Here is a 21,153-nt window from a genome sequence, read left to right as displayed (position 1 = left end):
GCAGTAAAGACCGGCTTTCGCCCGCATCACTTGAGAGGCCAGTGGGTGGTAAACACGGATCACTTCAGCCTATCCTTTAGCTTTTGATGACGTCAGCATTCATGGAGCCTGAATAAGCAACGTGGACTATCCTCCACTCTGTTGTGTCAGACTGGAAAACACATATTTACCTTTATTTAGCCAGTAATGACTCCTTAAGGGTTAAGGAGGTTTGTGAGGTCATCGTGGTCAGAAGGGAGGCTAGGAGTCATGAACGTCATACTATGCAATAGATTAGGACAGTGTTTCCCGGGCCTGGTCTTCGGGGAACACAGTCCTGCATGTTGCTGAAGCTCTTCATCAAACTCTGAAAGCCTGATAATGGCAGTCATCAAAGGCATGTGTGTTTAAGCAGAGTAAAATAATGCAGGACAGAGTTCCCTGGGGGTTGGAAAACACAGAATTAAGACATGTAACCCAGGTTTAATAGAGGACCAAAATCGATTTAACTGTCTCTGTCCCCTACTGGGGTTTTTTGTCTTTGTGGGAGTTACACAACCGCCTCATTACTGCTGACACCGGGCTTGCTTTTGATGCCTTGAGAACAGTGGAAATTGCTTTCACAGTTGTTTGGGTGTGATGGCTCACTGTTCAAGTCAGTCTCCTTGTTCCGCTACGCTCAGTGCTGCCAAGTCACCTTGAGACGTGGCTTCATCTGGCGAGTTCATTCTTGACATCTTCATTCATCTTTTGTCCTTCTTGTAAGAATGTGGAGAGTAAAAGAAAGTGCCTCCAACTCTCCTTTTTTAGTTATTCTTCTTGGCAATCTGCCTTGATGGAATACTTGATCAGAAATACATCTGTGGAAGCTCCTCTTAACGTTGTTAGTAGTTTGTTGCTAACAATTTGCACCCCAGTGAAAGTGAGGCTTGAGAATTAGTATGACACATATTTAACAGATAAAACTCACATTTTTCCATGTTTACCTGTTTTTGTCACTGATAGTTTTTCTATTTAGAGATGTTGCTGGCGACAGCAAATCACACACGCCCTTTGACTTACAGTAACTCTTCTTTTCGACTGTTAAATAACGTGAATGTGAAGTTACGGGTCGGGCTGTTCTACGCAGATCGTTATGGTTACCCTAAAGGCCTTTGGTGGAGCCCCGCTGACTGATGAAAAGGAGTTGTTGGCTTCCCTTAACCCTTTCACTCCAGAGCTTTCGCTCAAGTGTTGACATTCTTTGTTAAGTAACTTTTTTTATAAAACCCTTTATGAAATTATCATAATTCCATTGCATTTACAAATCTGCCTCATAATCAGCTAGTTTACGTAAATTACGTAAAACACTTCACTACTGTGAAGTGTGGCATACCAGCTGCTTTTTTCCACGTCAGGTTTAGCAGATTAACGTTATTTACTAGGGGTGTGTATTATCACAACAATTTAAATAAAAGTGATTTTGAAATGTAATTTCAAAGCTGATTTTTGCTAACTATGTCTTCCATCATGAGAAAAATGCCACAAGGAAACATTAAAAACACCAAAAGCTATTTTCATCTGAATGAGTCTTTATAAATGTCTACTGTGTGCTGCTTCATAAATGGACGACAGATTGTGATGAAGATGGATTATTCTTCTTTTCTGCCTTCACCTGTGTTGAGAAATAGGTTCTAGGTTAAATGGGTTTAAGAATAATGATGCAGTCCAAAGTGGGAAAAGTATTTGAAATCTCATGTAATAAAAAATGAGACGAGCACAGACAGAACCAAGATGAGATGAAACCCTCATTCTCTGTCGGTCGCCACGCTATTATTCCATATTCACACTGGCAGAATGGGATAATGGAGCAAAGAGGATGGGAAAATGTCTGAATTATAACGAGTTAAAATACAAGCATTGATTCAATCCCTGCTAAAATGCAGGGAGCAATATGCTTCATTTATTTATTTATTTTATTTCAAGAGGGCATTGCTTGGTTATGAATTGAAATTCCAAGCAGAAAAAACCTCTCATTTCTCTGCCATTTGCTGCAGCTTTTCATCCGTCCTCTACTGCTGCATGCAGCTTTGCAGAGAGGAGGGGGATTCCTCGATTTGTGGAAATCGCCCAGCCCTGAAAATAAGCACTTTTGCCTCTCTGACTGTGCGCGCTGGAAAGCACCGTGACTCATTTTTCAGGCCGACTGTCGGAAAGCCAAACCGTCCGGACTCCTGAAACATTCTAAAATGGTGGAAAATAAACAACTGGGGAAATGTTTCAAATGATTCGTTAAATCGGATGTTAAACGTTGCGTCTGAAAATACATGCATTTTAGAAAAGGCAACATACGGCCAAAACAGAGAAAGTTTTGCCATTTTTACATCCTGATAGAAAAACCTTCGCCCAGATTTAAAATAATTTCCATTAAATGACTCATGAACCCCTTGATTGCAATTTAAACTTCTGTTTCTCAATGTTATTATTATTTTTTGTTTTTAATACGTTTGCTTGTTTTCTAACTTCAACTACAAAAACTTCATTGATTGATTTACCTTTGGGGCCCTTTGTCTTAAAAGCAATTTAATTGTTAATAAAAAAAGGTTTTCCACCTTTGTCCATTTCAATCACCAGTTTAAAAAAAGAGATTCATAACCATGAAAATGTTGGCTGTAAAAGCTACATTTGCATAAAGAATGGGGCAGCCCTTATATTTTGGGCTTTTTATGAACTACTTCATTTTACAAATTCTTTAAAAAGTCTTGTGTAAAAAATTAAATATTCGTTGTAAGTACTGCAAGTGTTCCGTAGTTTTGTGAGCAACAATTAAAGACATTTGCAAGCTTTTCCTGGCTTATAATGAGGTGATGGTGGGCAATCACATTTACCTCAAGCAAATGTTTTACCAGTAGACTGATTTTAGCTGGTGTAATTACACAAAGAATGTGATTTTTACAATAAAAATATATATTATTTAGTGTTTTTATGAACAATAACTCACAGGAAAAAGAAGAGATCATAATGCTTCATTAGCACTGAATGCCTTTGGTGTGTCAGGGACATCCAGTTTCAGTTTTGAGGCCGTGTCAAACTGCCACTATGTACACTTTGCACATATTAGACGGATGAAAATTGGTTCTATGTGAATACACATGGAAAAAGTGAGAAACTTTGTGGTCTTGATGTGAAATTTTCTACAGATGCATCATGAATGAACCACATTAAAACCATGGAAGTACAAATCAACATAGAACATGAGCTGTTCGTGATTAATGCATTGTTTATATGCAATTCATTTGTATCAATTATATAATTTGAACGTGATGTGCACCGTATTCGCGATATCAAAGTTAAACATCAATGTACATGCGTGAAAAGTCCGTTAGGCATATGTGGATACGCCGTATCCTTTTTTTCTTGTCGTTTTATTTATGGTCAAATCTGTCAGATGTAACGTTGATTTTGACTTTCTTTGACTAATTTGGACACGGCGCCTTTAGTGGTGGGTGGGTGTACAGGAACTGCAGTTAGGAATAACTGAAAGATCCCAGCTTGGAAGTACTTGTTCACATGTTCAATCCAAGGACCTGAGCTGGTGAAGCTTACACATTTGGAGATTACAACCAAATTCTCAATGTAGGGAAAAATCCTGCCTCAGCATTAAAGCGAACTCTGGCTTGAACTTGTCGAGTTTACCGTTCTTCTTTGGTTCAGGCACATCCAAATTTGGGAAAGGGGCTCGCTTGAAGAAGTCTGCACTGTATTACGTTACACCTTCGACTGGAGGTTGGTCTTTAACCCGCAGGCCAGACTCGGCGTCGACAGACACTTTCTGGGTTGCACCTGGTCACAATATGTGGGTTTAGCACTCGTCATTCCTGTAGGCCACACACAATGCGGCACCAGCATAGGAACAAAGAAACCGAGAGTCTGTCTGCAGTCATGTGTCGGAGAAGAGTTCAAACACTCGTCCACATCTGCCACAGGCGATCTCCCCGAGCTCTGACAAAGTCGTGAAAAATGAGTGCATTGGATGAGCGGGGAGATAATGGTGACATTAGAAATAAAAGTCATACTTTTGCCCCTCCAGAGAATGAAATTCTGGCCAGTGTGATGAATGCTCCTCTCCTATAGCCTCTTTTATTATCCATTAATTACCGACCAAGTCAGCTGTGAAATTGCCCTGACAATCAGCTCTGTGAGCCCTCCGCTTTACTTTCATGCATTCCTGTTTATAGTTTAGATATCAAACTAATAGGTTAAAATGGATTTTGGTCAGAACAATTAAAAAGTGTTGATGCAGATCAGATAAGGAACGCTTTATGAGAGGACGCTCATTTTGACCGTGAAACACCTGCTTCATTCCATCGGTTAGTTCTGGACCTGTACTGCGGTAACTGGAGGCGGCGTGTGCATCATTTTCACATCATTACCACGTTATTTTCTGTTATGAGAGTTTGAATAATTACTGTAATTTAACCAGGCCCCAACAGAGATGACTTGTGACTTCTCTCTGGCTTTGATACATTAAACGCAGCAGATGTGGCATTTGAATAAACATTTTTACACTTCGCCATCAGGGAGTCAGGTGCAAACCTACTTTGAGGCTTGGCACAAACAAATGGACTTGACAGCCAGAGATTTCCTGTGTGAAACTTGCTTACACACCTGGAAATACTGAGTCCAAACAACTGTGTTTGCTTTATAATATGGAGTGATATTTCTGCCACCACGTTGCACAAAACTTTCTAAGTTGCACACAAAACGTTCTAAGTTGCATGTGAAAACTTGGGTTGACCTTGAACGTGCTGTGGGTTTAGGGTTGTCTGGGCTTGTGGAAGGTCGTAGACAGAGCGACCGGTTCAAGGAGCATCTTAACCCTTTAATTCCAGACCTTAGTTATTCTTGCAATTTGTATTAGTGTTTGCTATCACCTGTCGCTCACAGCAAGCCCGTAGTTAAACAATTGCACAAATATTTTCACTCTACAGGCTCACTTAGAGGTCTACCTTGATATTTAGTTTTTGGGACCTACACGCCCTGTACAAATTTGCCAATTATGCCTGGAGACAGCCCGCATTCACCCTTAAGGGCAGTTGTGTCTAAGCCATTGCATACCGCCCAATCATGAGGGGTAGAAATCCACAAAATGACACTGTTTGAGGTAAATGCTATCACACTATAGAAGTGGGAGTTTTGTTGAGCTGTTAAAAGTACCTGGTAGTTCTTTCCTGGTAGTTCCTACACATATAAGCTAAGCAAGGTAAGTGAAAAAAATAACCTTTTGCGTTTTATTTAGTACCATTTTAAGCTGGTGTGTTCAAACTACAACACTTTATCTAAACTTGTACATCCCTCTTTGTTACTATACCTTCCTACATGAATAATTTATGACAAATTTTTGCTCCAAAAAATGTTTCCATCACATTTTGTATCAGAAAACCTTTTTTCCGACTTTTTTGTAATGACAAGCACATTTTCCCCCAATAAACAGATCACATTGCTTCATGCTGTTCAGTGAGATTCAATAACTACCTGGATTTATTTATTTATTTATTTATTTTCCACGGCCCTCTGAGGATGAAATTGCCATTTTATCTTCTATCTTTGCTGCTGTGGCCCATATTTCACATGCTGCAGTGGCAAATTGTTGATAGTTGAGAAACCCCAGGCCACAGCTGAATTATGTAGAACTTTATTGCAACAATCATAGACATACTCTGCAGAATCAACGAAACATGAAACCCCTGCTGGTTTGATTAGTCTGTATCTAAATTTACTGTTTTCTGTTATTACATTCTATTCATTTTATCCATTGAGCTATGAATTGAAATAGTAAAAAGTAGGATTTTTTTTCTTTGCTGAAAAAAAAGCCACTTTGATACGTAAAAATTAACATTTTCAACAAAAGTGCTCTTAGGAAGTTTTATAATCATCTATTTTAGTTTTTAAACTTCATTTAAAGTTTCACTTGGACATTAAAGCCACCCATTATTTAACAATAAAGTTTTCATCTCCATAAAGTTCGAAATACTTTGTAAGAACTACATTTTTGTAATTTGCAAGCAAATTACTAGCTGGTTAAGGACATTAATTAAAAAAAATGAAAAGGAAACTTTTCAACTTGTCTTGTTTGCGATGCACATATATACCCGTGCAAAACACATGTGATGTCACATTTAATGCTATCTTTTCTCAGACTGATTACATTTGATCCACTTAAAGGGAAACAGAGCTCATTTTCCCCAAAAATCCGGAGCACATTTTCAGTCTGAATACACCCAAGCGGACCCTGGTCGGGGAACAGGAACCGCTCTGTGGAGGTGGTCTTGGTTCGCTTCCAATCGGTCTGAGCTTCGGTTCACTCTGAGTTTTTTTTTAGTCTGAATACAAACCTGTCCTGGAACAATCAATTCAGCAGAACAACTGAACCAATACGGCCGCTGTAGTCGACGTAAACAGAGTAAGAATGTAGCAACAGATGAGCCACGGACAAATATAAAGCAACGATTGTCGTTTTATCAAACAGAAAAAAGGGTCCAACTGTTTATTTGTTAGAAAGTATTGTAATACCGCTGAAAACGTTGCTTAATGATTTTCTGAGTCTCATTCTCCGGAACTACCTTACCAGCTTACCCTTCATACCAGACGTCTCAGCACTGCAGTTGCTAGCATCTTCTGAGTTAAAGCACACATGGCACATCTCCTTGCCAGTAACTCCACCGTACCAAAGTAACGAGTAAAAAGTTTTGTTCTTTGACGTTCAAAACCGATAATCGAAATATAAAGTTTTGATGAGTAAACCGTCCCGATAAGAATTGTAAAGAGCAGCACGTCCGTCTTTCTCTAGTTGTCTTGACCCGCCCTTGTAGTTCCTGGCCAATGACTGAAGAGATCTTTAGCCACTTGGTTTTGTTTACAAGCTTTGGTCTGGAACAGGATGGTCCACTCTATGGCAGTCTGAATACAGACCAAACGCAAGGTTTAGGACTCGATCCAAAACAAATTTCAGAACAAATGACTATTCCAGTCTGAATAGACCCTTGAATTCTAGCCATGTTTTCTAAGATAAAACCTAATCATTTCCTATTCAGATACTGAGCACCATTTAAGACAAAATAAGGGGTTTCTTTAATCAGGTTTAATAAGGTTTTCTTTGTCAGATAAGTCCAAAGAATTTTAAGTAGTAGCATAAAGTGCTTTCAGCGAATGTGATTTATAAATCTATCTGTTTAGCAATAATATTGAGAATATTTTCAGTAGGTTTCTGCAGAGACAGATGGAAAAACATGTGTGAAGTAGCACTCTTTCATGCAATCATTATCCACTTGGTTGGCAGATTCTCACTTGTGTTATTCAGTGATTCGTGAAATCAGGATCAATCTGTTCACATAATAGCACATGAGGAAGATCCGGGGGCCCAGAATCCACTCAGACCCACTAAATAACCGTAAGCACTCGGCAGCGACTGCATTACGAGGCATGTCAGCCTCTGGCCAAACAAACCGAGCGTCACGTCCATAAAAACATCACATTAAGCTGGGATCAACCAGCTGCTGCTTTTATTACCTCATATTGAGGTGGACAGAGACTTCAAAATGACCGAAAAAAGCAAACGCATTTCATCAAAACACACATTTGCATGATAATTTTGTTATGATTTGTCCAAATGGAAAAAAAAGCTTGAAAAGTATTGTCACGCTCATTTTTACCGTTTTGGTCTTTTTCATTAAGAGGGTTTTAAATATGAATCCCACAGATGAGCACATTGCAAAATTATAAATAGAAATTCAGATAATTAAAAAAAAACAATTGTACATTTCTTTGTCTAAAAAGTTGCTAGTTCAACCTCCGGGTTTCTCAATGCACGTGTCCGAGTTTCCTTAAAAACTAAACTTGTAGCTTCTGGCAACATGGATGCAATTATTACTAAACAGAATTGGTTTGTTCATGCTAATAGTTGCTGTTGCTATGCAACAGCTGAGGAAAGGCCAGTGTTGACTCTGCTAGTAAACTAATGAAAGTCTCAGGATGCACCAAAAGGCATGAATCATCTCTGCAGAATGTGAGATGTAAAAAAATCTTTATGATGTGGCACACATTTCATAGCACTGGCTCTTCTGAAGATGATGTTATCCCAGTGTGAATGAATGTTTCATAATCCTGTCTGAAGAGCAAAAGATAAACCAAGATTTATGTGTTCATAGTGTCGTTGGGCTCACAGTAAAACCCCCAGACAAATAGGCCGGTGCAAATGTCAGTGTGGTATCAAGAGTTACAGGTGGAGCTGGGGCTTTCTAGGCTTTCTAGGACTGTGAGGCAGCGACCTTGGATTGAAAGCCCCCCCGGCGGGAGTGATAAACAGGTGCTGGAACAGCTGGAACAGAGGGGGCCAGAGGAGACAGATGGATGAGAAATCAGGGGACAGGAGAGGTTGGCCTCGGACCACCGTGACAGCCCGTAGGGACAGGGAGTGTTCATTCCTTCACACGGAGTGGGCTGAATTACAACATACTTAGAATGAACTGGGAGCTAAAGTTTCGTCCAGTTTTTTAGGCATAGATTCAAACCAAAGATGCAGAAAACGTAGTATTATAAAATTGTAAGAATGTGAAAAAAACTGCAAATAAAATGAAAAATGTAAAAAATGCTAAAATTGACTGTATTGCCTAATTAAAGAAAGTAAGTTCCAGAAAAAGGCATACATTTTGGAATCTTAGGTCAGTGTGATAAAATATGTATTTGTTGTATAAGTTCACAATGACATAAAATACAGGTGAACTCTTCAACAACAAAACAATGTTTATTGTTCATTCCGTTTATTCTGTTCATTCTGAAGCGAAGAATAAGCAGCTTTGAGTTGATAAGAAACACTTTCCAGTAGTAAATTGTTTATGCAATTAACGTAAACCAGCTAATTTTGTGGCATAAAATAGTGGCTTTGCATTGATGTCCAACAGTTTACAGTAGAGTGTCTACACAATCACCGTCGACCAACTAATTCTGACACGGCAGCAGCTTTGTGTCTGTTTTGCAAGACTTTACAGTAGCAGAGTGTATACGCAATTAACGTAAACTAGCTAATTCTGACGCGGCGCAAAGCGTCTCTTTTCCGTTATGCAACACTTCTCAGTTAGAGAGGTTTTATGCAATTAACGTACACCAGCTAAGTGTCAATATGATAAGTATTGCGAAAAGCTGCTTTTTTTGCTTCGAAATCGGTGAAATTTAGTTAAATGCGCAAGTGTTTAAAGAGTTACAGTAGTTCAAAATGCATGTGCTATTCCGTGTCGCCGACAGCTCCAGGTTGAAGGTAAATGTGTGAAAGTTAAGCTGCTAAAGGCGAGTTGTGTGTTTATGCCAATTATTGAAAAATATGGAGCCAAAGGGAAGCAGAAAGCTTGGTTTACATGTTTTTTAACACAGATAAAAAGTCAATAAAAGCTGCAACAATACATTTTCAGCAGGTTTGTGTTCACCTTCACTCTGGACCTTTTCAATAATGGATTCCTCCCGTCACCTGGGGGGGTTTCTGTACTGATGGAGAACAAGCCCCGGCTCAACATGGCTTTGCTGTATGTGTGAATCCTTTCAGTTTCTTCAGGTTAACTTCACGAAAAACCCTCAACCCAAGATGCTTGAATGAGTTCTTCTCAGTAGTTTTTTTTTGTACATGTCCATCATACCTTTCAAATCCAGCTCGACCTACGATTGACATCAAGACCTTTTCTTGGCTGTAGTTTGATTCCTGCTCACGACCCAATTGAACTAAGACAGAACAAAGTTTTTTATTGCTATAAGAATTCATTTTCTCCTCCACACCAGTTTTTATATTTAGCTGTATGGAACAAACAAACAAAAACTTTGTCCTGTATTTTAACTGATTAGCAAAGAAATGTCTTGTTTATGCGCTTCTGTTGTGATCTAATGTCTTATCCAATGCCTTGGTATGTTCTTATCTTATCCTATCTAGGAACAATGGATGTAAATTTGTATTAGTTTTGGTAAAATTTGGCATATTTACATCAATCACTGTCTGGATAGATGTTAATTTTCCCTATAGCAGACAAATAGATACATAAATAAACAAGAGTTGAGTTCACCCAAACCCAACAAGCGAGAGCAAGTTACCTTTAGTGATGAATTTTCGTACTTGTGGCACTTTTGCCATCATAATCATGCATGGATCAGTAACCTTGATTGATACAGATCCTGGGGTTCCTCTTCCAGCAGTATCACGTTAAAATATTTAACTGAATTTGGCGCTCCATACCTTAACACTTGGTTACAGTCGCATCCACCCAGAACCCGGTTTCAGGAGTTTTCAGTGGATGATGAGTTCACAAATTGAAAGTTGACACTCACTGAGTTCTGCGATGCTGCCCACCCGGGTTGCGAGCAGCGACTGCTCCAGCGTCCGGAGCTCAGCCTGGGTGTACCCATGACTCTCGCTGCCTCTCCCCGAGCGCTGCTGGTCCCGGTGCAAGTTCAAACTCTCCGGCAGGCTCAGCACACCTGGAAACGAGCAGAGACAAAAGACGTCTCGAGTTACTTACAATCCATAATCCTCCAGCTGATTGTGTAATCAATGCACCAGCAAATCGTTTCAGACGCAGAAGTGGTGGAAAAAAAGCCCAAAAAAGAGAAGCAGCCATAGCTTTCATTAGGTGTAAAAAAAAAAAGGTATGCTTGTCAAAAAAGAGATGATAATTGGAAAACGATTAAACAAAATCACAAAAGAAGCAAGCTCAGCCGAGCTAAAGTAGGCTAACTGACTGAAAAACAAAAATCAAAATCCAAAACACAACAAAAAAAGGCCGGAAGGAACAGAAAACCCAACTTGCTTTCTTTTTCTAAATTTACCATTTGAGGATGTTAGGTCAGACCAGAGTAGTATGATAAAGCTAAAAGCATTTAAAAACAGGATAATGATGAATTTCTTTAGAAAAGATTTGTCTCAAAAAGGAAACACTGCTAAACTAAGATCCTCTCCAGAATTTAGATTGTGAGCTACATTTACAAATGTAAAGATTTAAAGCAGAAACATGAATGTGTGTATTTTCCTTTTACGTAAATGGTTTTGATCTCAGGTGTTTTCTTTTCTCTCCTGTAAGTAGATTATGTTGGAGGACAAGGATTAATCCGTTTAGCCGCTGTTATTGCACCGGCCTTTGTTTGGCCTGCAGAGAATCATATGTGACAGATTGGATATTGAGGTTTTTTTTCTGGTTTTTGGAGATGGGGAAATGGAAAGCAACACACCTTGAAGCTACAATCCAAATGAAACAGGTTGTTAGGATGTGACGCTTTCCAGCAAACAGTAAAACTCAAATGTAAGAACTTCATTGTCTTTTTTTGATTTGAATGCGATAAAAACAAAGCAGCAGCTTTTATTTAGATCATTCTCTTCAGTGCAGAAAAAAGACAAAGACCCAGTTAGAGATTCCTCCCACGGTTCTGTTCCATTGACGTCCCACCCCAAAATTCTGGTATTCTCCAGGCGGACTTGCACTCCCTTCTCTTCCCGCAGCCTTTCCTTCAAGGTTCCAATAATTCCTTTAACAGCTTTTTCCATTGCAGTTTGACCACTAAGCGCTTTCCACATCTGATATTAGGGTGTGCCTGAAGTTCATTCCTCAACAGAAATATGTAATGCTAAACGAAGCACTGAATAGTTTCAGCCAATAAAATGACAACGATTTCTCTGTAAGGGAAAAACAGTCATGTATTTTTGGACTTTTTACTACTTTAAAAACTTGAAGATATTTTGATCATTTTCTAATCACATCTTGTTTGGGAGATCTAAGTAAATGTACGAATTCTTTAACTTTTATCCAAGTAATTTAAAAGATAATGCAAAATTATATAACTATAAATAATAGCTATGAAATAGCCTTCATACAAGACTTTACATATAAAATATCATGGATGTGGTTCTAGTACCACACACAACAATGGTACGTTCCATTTTCATGACGTTCCTTGAGGTGGCAATATGAGCTTCTACGACCCTTTGACAGGCCCAGACAACCCAAAAACCCCCAGCACCCAAACAGGTCAACCCTAATGCTGCGGTCAAACCGAACGCAATTCACGTTTCAAATCTTCAGCTTGATGATTGTCAAAAAATGTGTTCATAAACTTGACAACCTAGATGCGTGTGGGAGGAGCTTATAGAGCTCTTCAGATCCAGTATGAGATGGGGAAATGAATTTTCTTATTGTTGTTGGAAAAATAAAAATAAAATTGAAATTCAGGAGGGGAACGATCAGAATCTCCTCCATGTTGGTTTTGGACTCCACCTGCTGATTGAGTTATCAACGCATCACGTGCCAAAGCTAAGTCCCTGATTGGTTCACATGGTGCATCTTCTCTGCCAAAGTTCAGATTTGGTAACTCTGTCTGCAGTTTGACACCCAAATTGCACTGCCCAAAACGTCGCGCCAAACCTGACACTAAAATCTGCTGGACCTCTGATCGCGTCTGTACATTGACTTAAAGGCCCTAAATCACACAAAATCAACTTTTTGAGCTTTTAAGTGTATTTTAATGTTAATTCCTCACGGAAAAATAACCCCAAAGTGGTATCTTGATTTATTCATGCATTACTGAGTATTCCTCTAAAAACCTGCCCTCTGAGCACCAGCCCCTCCCATTCCACTAAAACGAGTTGTGACGTAGATAAGCGAGGAACCGCCCCTTCCAGGAAGAGTCTGCGCAGCCAGCACCGCCCCCAGGCTAACGCACACGCCCACTTTCTCCACTGAGCCAGCCGTGATCGGCAAAACATATATCGTCTGAGCACAATATGCACCTCCATCTTTCTAAAAGTTTGGATGTTGTTTGTTTTTGTACGAAAAACGCAGACACGCTGCTGAGGCCGGCCATAGTTTGACGTCATGAAATGGACGGCACCCACAAGGAGCCAAAAAAGAGTCGTCTTACTTCTGGGTAGGAAAATTAGTTTAGTAGTAACTCATATTTCATAAAAAAAAATTTGTCTTTAGTGTGCCAAAAAAGGTAATACATTATCATATACAGCTTATAGCATAAGTCAGTATTTTTGTATCCCTTTTTGAAATGCAAAAGAGTAACAAAAAACAGCTATTTGGTATTTGTTAGTCACCACTTCCTGTTAAAAAACTGATAATGATCTGTAATGTTCATCATAAATACCCTTCAACTGTGCAGCATAACAAAAAAGAATTTAAGAAATGTATTTGGTGTATTCGGTCCTCTCAGTACTCTGATGTAACTCTGGTAGGGAAGAAGTCAGACGTTTCCTGTAGATCTTTATTAGGTTTGCAAACACTGTAGGAAATGTCGGCGTCTAAAATAACAGGAAATGTGCTTTTTTTCTTAAGTTGAATGTCCATGTTTATGAGTCCAGTCCTGCAGTGTTTTTTTTTTTTTTGGAAGAGCAGGCCTTTAAAAAGAAACCAGTTGGACCTCTTATATCTGCTGTCCGGCAGTGAAGCAGACAAATTTTCTGGTGTCTGTCCTTTGATCATCAAAAACATTGTAATGGCTTCTTCATGGCTGGACGTTTTTGTGCTTTTATTTATCTTTTTTCTTGTGAGGAACAAGTTTGAAACATTCTCAGATATTTATTCTGTCTTAGTCTTTGGATAAAAGTGACTCAAATTTTCTTTTCTTTTTTTTCCCCCCTTCTTCACATATGGTCTAAAATCATATGCTGAAATGATTTTGGGGTGCCGGGGAGTCCTTTTGCTGAATTATTCATTTGGTCAGATCTAGACATGCAAGCATCCTGCAGCTCTCTCTGTCCTCACCTCCCACTGCGTCGACATCCTCCTACTAACAAAAAAGGTACAAATATTTGATTCAAGGTGGAAAAAAAAAGTCAGTGCGGCTCCTTGAAGACTTTTTGAAATAAAAATGAAAGAAGGCAAAGAAGAACCTCCAATTCAAATATGACAAGGTTTTTAACTTCTTATTTCAATTCTGTCATTCTCTGACCTTCTGTGGGCAATGGAAGCACTTGGTGATATGTTTACCAATATTATACTCGTGAGACGGTCTAATGCTGTAGATAAAGAGATCTGACCTGCATTTTCTCTTCTGAAGCTCCCTTCATTCCAGCTGCTGTCAAGTAAATGTAAATGTAGAGGGGGTGATGGGGACAGAAGCACTTTAAAGCTCCATGCAGCTCAGAGAAACCCTCAGTGTCTGCAGAAGCTGCTCATCCAGTCCGTCTTAAATAATGGAGATAAAATGAAAGGGGCAGAAAAAAATATGCATCAAATGAAATGGTAAATCCTTTTTTTTTTTTTTTTTTTTTACAAAATACACCTAAAATAAATCGGTTAATCAATTCTAAGGGTTTTCTATCTCAATAAATTGCAGTTTTTCAAGTCTTTCTATGAAAATTTGAAGAGTGTCTCTCTGGAGATAGAATTCAGATTGTAACTAGTTTAAGTTGATTCAGGGGTTTACTCACATGCTGTTGACCAATTTTGCTTTTATTGATTGGGATTTTAAAGTTATATTCAAGCCCTGCCTTTAGTTTTTAGATTTGACACAGACCGGGACTTAAAAAATGTTGCAGTTTTTCAGACAACCACTGGGAACTGTGGTCAGAAGGTAGACATTTCTCTTTGGTTCTCATGTGGAACAGTCCACTTTAAACCTACAGTAACTACTTTTACAACCCATTTATCTTTTTTTTCTGTTTGTTTTTTTAGCAATTTAGTTTCCTGTTTTCTGTTGGAACCAAACAACAAGAGCAAAAACATGTCGGTACCTAAACCTATGAATACTTAATGATACACTTACTACACAAATGTTCCATTTTAAACAACCCTCCAGAAAATGGCAAGACACACATGCGCTCCCTTTAAGATGCGGCCACTCCTCTCCATGACCCTCCACAGCCCGTACAGGCCAACCGGGTGCATGTGACTAGAGTGTAAACTTGCTAAAATTCTGACTTTTCAGTCAATATGAAATCCAGTCATATTGACTCTTGAAAGTCATATATTTTTAAGAGTCATCAACCTCGTGCACAAATATGCACCTTTGAGAACAAAACATTGACTTACAAGTGTTTTCTTTGCCCAAAACATTTTAGAAAACGGTGGAAACGGTTCAAATTAGAAGATATTTAATGTCTTTGGCTGTCATTTTACTTCCTAAAATCACCTGCATGTTATTTACCATATGCTCACGCAGATTGATCCTCAGATATTTTTTCTAGGGGAGATGGCCTGTACATAAAGATAACAAACAGTACTGAGAGATTTTTGCATGTTCTTCCTCGAAGAGCCACCAATACTCCCTTTGCCTCAGAACATTCTAAAGATCATTTTGACGCCGGTTTCCACCTTCTTGACCCGCCGCCCTTAGATGCTACAGGTGCATCCAAAACCAAACAAAAGGGATAAAAAATGATTATTTTTTTTCTCACCCTTACTGGATGCACACGTGATGTAAACCAACATGTTCAACCAATATGACTCGCCAGCAGTAAAACACATCGAACACTAGAGCTGTGTTTTGATAAGAAGCTGGCAATACGATACCTATCATGATGCACGTCACGATTCGATGTATATCCCAAAACTATAACAAAGAAATATCACTTTTTCTAAAAAGCATATGACTTTGAAAACACTTTCTCTGAATACTGATACACCATTCACATGAACAAAACTTTAAAGGTTTTATGTAATGATCAAAACAGGAAGCACCACATCTACATCTCACATGCAAATTGTTTTTACCAAAGGAAATTTCAAGTGTTTTTGTTGATAATTATGAATTTTTTTCTATTCATACAGTGTTCTCTGGTTTCCATTTTTCAGTCAGTTAAAAAAAACTAAACTTAACTGTACCTTAACCAATACGGTTCTTTAATCAAGTGAAGTGCTATGTATTTCCAGCACAGCTAAAATATACTGTATCAGGTATCAAACGCCTGCTGGATTAAAAGAAACAACCAAAGAAACAATGAACCATCTCCAACATGGCTTCTTTCAGTTAAACTTTGTTCTGTGGATGTTATTTAGGTGTACATCAACAACAGCGAGACTAATGAATGAATATCTATGAGACGGTTCTTGCATTTTGGTGGAGAGCTGCTGAAAGAAACCCCATGGTGTGGTTCGCTGCCATCTAGGGGTTAAGGGTTTAAGACGCTGAATTATGTTTTCTTACTAATAATTAATTAGAAATAGCTTTTTTGATTTGATTGACTTTAAAAAGCACCTCTGATGACATCTTTATTTCATTTTATGACAATAACGGCATTCTCTGCTATCTCTTTCTTTAAATATTGCATTTCTTTAAGTGAACTTTTAGCCTTTATAATCGCACATTTATGTAGATGATTAAATCCTGACCTCCAGCTATTTAAACAGACTAAATGTTCCGGCTCAGTGTGAAAGATCTTTGATGTCTAATATTTGCCGAATGCCTTCTGACAGGATTTCTTTCCTTCTGTCTTGAAAAAAACTATCTATCTTTTGCTTCAAAAAGTTTATTTTACGACATATTTGAAGAACAGATTGTGAGATCAAGGTGAGCGGATGATGTGATCCCTGATCGATGACATTCCTTTGACTGAAGGACCAAGGAGCAGAGGAATCTCAAAGCTTTTACAGACAACCGCTCAAAAAATCCTCTGAAGAAAAGAAATCCTTTGACAAAATTGATGCCCCCAATAAGAAGTGGAGTTTGTGTTATGTTAAACCATTTTGATCTGTAATAAGCAGAGTTTTCAGACCTCAATTCACCTAAATGACCAGTCTGATGCAGGTCAGAAGGGTCACTTTGCAGCTGGGAACCGTCACCATGTCGTAACGTTGCAGCATCATTTGGATCCCGTATTTTCTGCAGGAGTATCCGATTGATTTTCTGTCGTGAGCGAGTGGCTCTCCTCCCTTCTCAGTGAGAAAACTCTGCTTGAATATGAACAGGTAGTTGCTATGGCAATAGGGCACTGCAGCCTAACAGCCCAGGGATTGGCTGAGCTAAGAAGAGAAAAAAGAAAAAAAAGTCTGGTCTATTTTTTTCTGCATCGTAAGAAAAGCCCAAGAAAACTCTTTGGAGCCACAAGCTTATGACCTTCAACATTATACCCCAAATAAAAGGTGTCTCACCAGAAGGGAGGTCATCTAGCAGAGACCAGGGACACAGATTCTCACATCATCAATACCTGAATGTGTCAGGGACCCAATTAGTAGTAAAAGGTCCAAAATGATGGCTGACCCAAATGCTCGGCTGCAAACTGATCGGGCCGTTTGAAAAAACTTGCAGCAGTAAAATGCGGAAATGACCTTAAAGTCCCAGCTGCTCATCAAACTGTCTGACTTTTAAACTAGCGCCATTTGTCCATTTATCAAGTTCTCATTGTTTTTGGTTCCTTCGAGGCTGTTGTTGGGTGAGGAGTTAACTGCTAGTTCTTGCTAAAGAAGTAAAAAAAAAATGAGTTAAAGGAGTGGAAGAATTTCTTTAACTTTTACTCTTTTGAAGTTTCCAAACTAAATCAAGGAAGTTTCTTTTTTGACTCACACTTTAACCCTTTGAAGTCCAGAGACTCATTGGCTGTTTGAGCTACCATTATACATATATTTACCATAGAAAGTGTTTATCGTGCTTTGTTTAGAATTATTTTTTCAACTTCACATTTTTCCATACTGAATTAACACAATGGACCTGAAAAAACACAAAAAAGCTAAGTTGAGATTCTTTCACATTTTAATACAAACAGAAATGGTTCAACATTTGTTATAAAACTTGAAATAAAAATGCATAGTGCAACTATGAAAAACAAACAAACAATAAACTATTTTATGAAAAGATAGCCAATCCCAGCCTCTACTGGGCAAAGGCGGGTCCCCCGTTGACGGTTAGCCAGTCCATCGCACAGAGACAGATAATCCGACTCATGATATTTAAAACTTTTAAATGCTAACACGTTTTTTCTGTCTGCTGTTAAAAACAGAATCATGTTCAAATTGTCTTGTTTGAACAGTTATGTCAATACCAGTCACCATTTACCATTACAAGCCGCACCCACCCATTTTCACGTGTATAATTACTTTTATACATACACAAGCCGCGTCAGAGTACAAGCCGCACATTTGTTAGGCGACGCACAGATCACGTCCTTTAGCACACCGTGGGTGGAGTTAGCTTTGACCCAGGGTCATGTATTTGAATATGTCAACATCTGTCAAACAGCATGCACCTCTATTCTGTTCACAAGTTCCTCAGTTATGGTGTTTTTATTTCATTTTTTTTTTTTACTTATTGACAATCTAGGTATCATACATAAAATTACAAACAGTAACCATATAATCAACATTACATCCCTCAGTTATGATGAGGAAATTTACATCCGCGATTCCGCATTTCCCATGAGTCTTAGGGGCTAAAGGCGGGGCCAACGCCCGGCTCGCCATACTGTTGTGCGTGTTTAAGAATGACCAAGTATCAGCAGTGGATGGAGGGGTGAACGGGAACAGCTCTCCTTCCGCTTGTGTCGCGGCAGCGTTATGGGAGTAACAGGGCTGGTTGAAAAAATACACCAGTAAAATAAAGCAGCGGCGACTGAAAAGCGCGCGCCTCAGCGCGATACGCGCGCCTCAGTGCGGCGCGTGCGTCAGAAGTCAGAAGCCTCTGCGCTCCGAGCTCGCCCCGCGCGCTCCTTGTCTCCCCTTCCTTATCTACTCCGACACCTCTGGCCAGGGCGGCTTCAAGGAGGAGCACTTCGTCCCCATCGCGCCGGTGGAAGGAGCAAATCGTGTCTGTGCAAAGCAATCGGACGTAATACTGTACGTTTTGTGTATGAGGGGCGGATGCGTTGTTACGTGTGGGAGCCATCAGACTGCCATCGGCCCCACAGCTCTATAAGAGCAGCAGGAGAAGATGGCTCCAGCTCACACGGAGGCTGTGAGCTTTTCAAAGCAAAATTCCGCTCAGTCCTTAGAAACCGTAAAAATGATCACGTCGATTTGTGTTTCGACAAAAATAAAGGCTGATGTTATTCCGACATATTTACGTGCAGCAAGCCGAGTCACTATGACTCAGAGGTCAATTCACTCCTGAGCATGCGCTGTTCTCTCCGTCACGCAGCTGACCGGCTTTTCCAAACCCGTTGGTGATGGTGGATTTTTTTACGCTGCTTTTAACGATTCCTTTTAACTTGAAAGCTGCATCATACTGTAATGGCGATCACGTGCACGTTGGGTCTGATGGCACCAAAGGATTCTGGGATGCGGCCGGGCATGCGTGTTTCGTTTTGTTGAACCATGACTGAAGTGTCTAAGACCTGAAGTCAAGTCCATGCTGTTTGGCTGCTAAGAGGTGTGTTGAAAAATGAATGCCTTGTGGTTTGTGTTAGATAGAGAATTTGAACCACTCACTGAGTCCTAAAGTACGTGCACGGTGGCCGCCAATTAAATCCATAAATTAGCCGCGTCGCTGAATAAGCTGCACGGCTGTAAGCGCAGGAAAAAAGTAGCGGCTTATAGTCCGGAAATTACGGTAGTTTAAGAGGGGTCCAACCTCATACACATTTGCTGAATGTTCTTAATCTGTGGATGGGTTCTTGTCTAGTACACTGAGATGTAACACTCCATTAGAAATTTACATTTTCTGAACGATGGACACTTAGCAAGAGTTCAATTCAACTCATTTTTATTTATAAAGCCCAATATTTACTACAATAGTCATCTCAATGGGCTTCATACTGGTAATTGTGTAATGAACATGAATCATAAAGAACTTAGTCATAGGAATGATTTGAGACTCCTGGGACTAATATGTTTGCAAAGGTTATTTGCAATTTTTGGGAAATTTTTGAAAAGTGAAGAACCCCTGCAATTGTTTTAAGTCATCGTGTAACCTTTTGTGTGCGTGGTTGCAGTTTGCAGCTAATATATACAAACCAGGGAGACACAATCACTGAGAGCAGATTGATCGGTCATTTTAAAGCTGGTCCTGTATGATCCTAGAATACAAAAAACCTATCTGAAGTGTGATGAATGTTTGTTTACTTGCTCATTACTGAAGTGCATGTCTCCAATTTTGATGTAGATTTGTTACGGTACTGTTGGCAGTCTTCTTAAAATAGACTCTGCATGAAGGATGGTGCATGGTAAAGTATAAATCAACAAAGAGACAAACAACAATTATGTGGCAGGAAAGGGAGTGGGAAGAGAATAAAATGATGCGTTCTTTGCTAACAGCAAAGTAAAACTTTGTTAACTTTGCGAACTTTGTTAGCTATAAATTGTGGTTTACCCTTCAACACCGGAGCTTTAGCTCCAGTGTTAACGTTCTTGAAATTACAGTAACTCTACAATCGTTTTCGCAACTAATTTACCGGTAATCCCAACAGATTTTGAGGCAGAGAAAAGCATCTTTGTGCTTAGATACAACCAATTCAGTTTTAGCGCAATCAATTAAAATAAACTAACCGTAAAGTGTTGAACTGCTTTTCTCCAATTCAGAATCAATTGGAATCACGCCTATTGCAGTTCCTGTTGTTGGCTAAAGACTTTGGTAATAAAGGGTTAATAAAAGTTAACCCTGATTACTTTCAGCAAAATATCACGTGCAGAGTAGCAATAAGACAAGAACTATTGCTATGACATACTTGAGTTTATTTTTTCTTAGTGTTTATTTATATCTAGATTTTAGTCTGGTTTTTTTGTATTTATTTTTTTCCTTTGAGTTACTGTTTGGCAGATCTTGTCATTTAGAAAAAAAAGACTATTTTATTATTGTCATTTGATAAAGTTCAGTTTTTCTAGTTTATATGTACAGGTTTAAATTGTATTCCTTATTTAGTTTTTGTCAATAATTAAATCCGGCGAGTTTGCCTCCAGTTTCCTGATTGGGTTACTAAACCTGATAACATCTCCCCCCTCTCAAAAAAAAGGGTCAGATCAACAGAGAGCCTGAAGAAACCACTAAATCTAAGCACAAGCTCCAGTTTTCTGCCAAACCACAATTTGACAAAATCACCACTTACAAGCGTGTGGTTTCCCCTCACCCTCACATCCTGGTATATTAGCCACACCTAACTGCCCATGGGAGCACTTACACAAATTTCTTGTAATGACTGAGCATAGTATCATCATTTCTATCCGTTGACCCACTCTGCTCTCTGTTTACACTCTCATTCCAACATATTTGCATATTCTGAGAAGCATCACTGCAGCTCTT

The 21,153-nt window shown here is 39.2% G+C and overlaps 2 protein-coding genes across 3 annotated transcripts in view; one reads left to right on the top strand and one right to left on the bottom strand.

The window, feature by feature from the left end:
• The window catches only part of LOC101162723 (ankyrin repeat- and BTB/POZ domain-containing protein 3-A), a 187,369-nt gene that overhangs the window by 47,038 nt on the left and 119,178 nt on the right, over positions 1 to 21,153 (bottom strand). For both annotated transcript variants that reach the window (XM_023952521.2, XM_023952522.2), the window contains exon 2: positions 10,324 to 10,473. In XM_023952521.2, coding sequence (XP_023808289.1) covers positions 10,324 to 10,473 — 150 coding nt within the window. The remainder of the gene's footprint in view (positions 1 to 10,323; positions 10,474 to 21,153) is intronic.
• LOC111946955 (uncharacterized) overlaps positions 12,874 to 21,153 on the top strand; it is a 60,966-nt gene continuing 52,686 nt past the window's right edge. Inside the window, exon 1 of the mRNA XM_078941967.1 lies at positions 12,874 to 12,909. The gene's annotated coding sequence lies outside the window, so the exon portion shown is untranslated. The remainder of the gene's footprint in view (positions 12,910 to 21,153) is intronic.

Source organism: Oryzias latipes, chromosome 23 (assembly GCF_053564925.1).
Source record: "Oryzias latipes strain Hd-rR chromosome 23, Olatipes_Hd-rR_3.1".
In the NCBI taxonomy this organism is placed as follows: domain Eukaryota; kingdom Metazoa; phylum Chordata; class Actinopteri; order Beloniformes; family Adrianichthyidae; genus Oryzias; species Oryzias latipes.
This window is presented reverse-complemented; position numbering and strand designations above follow the sequence as displayed.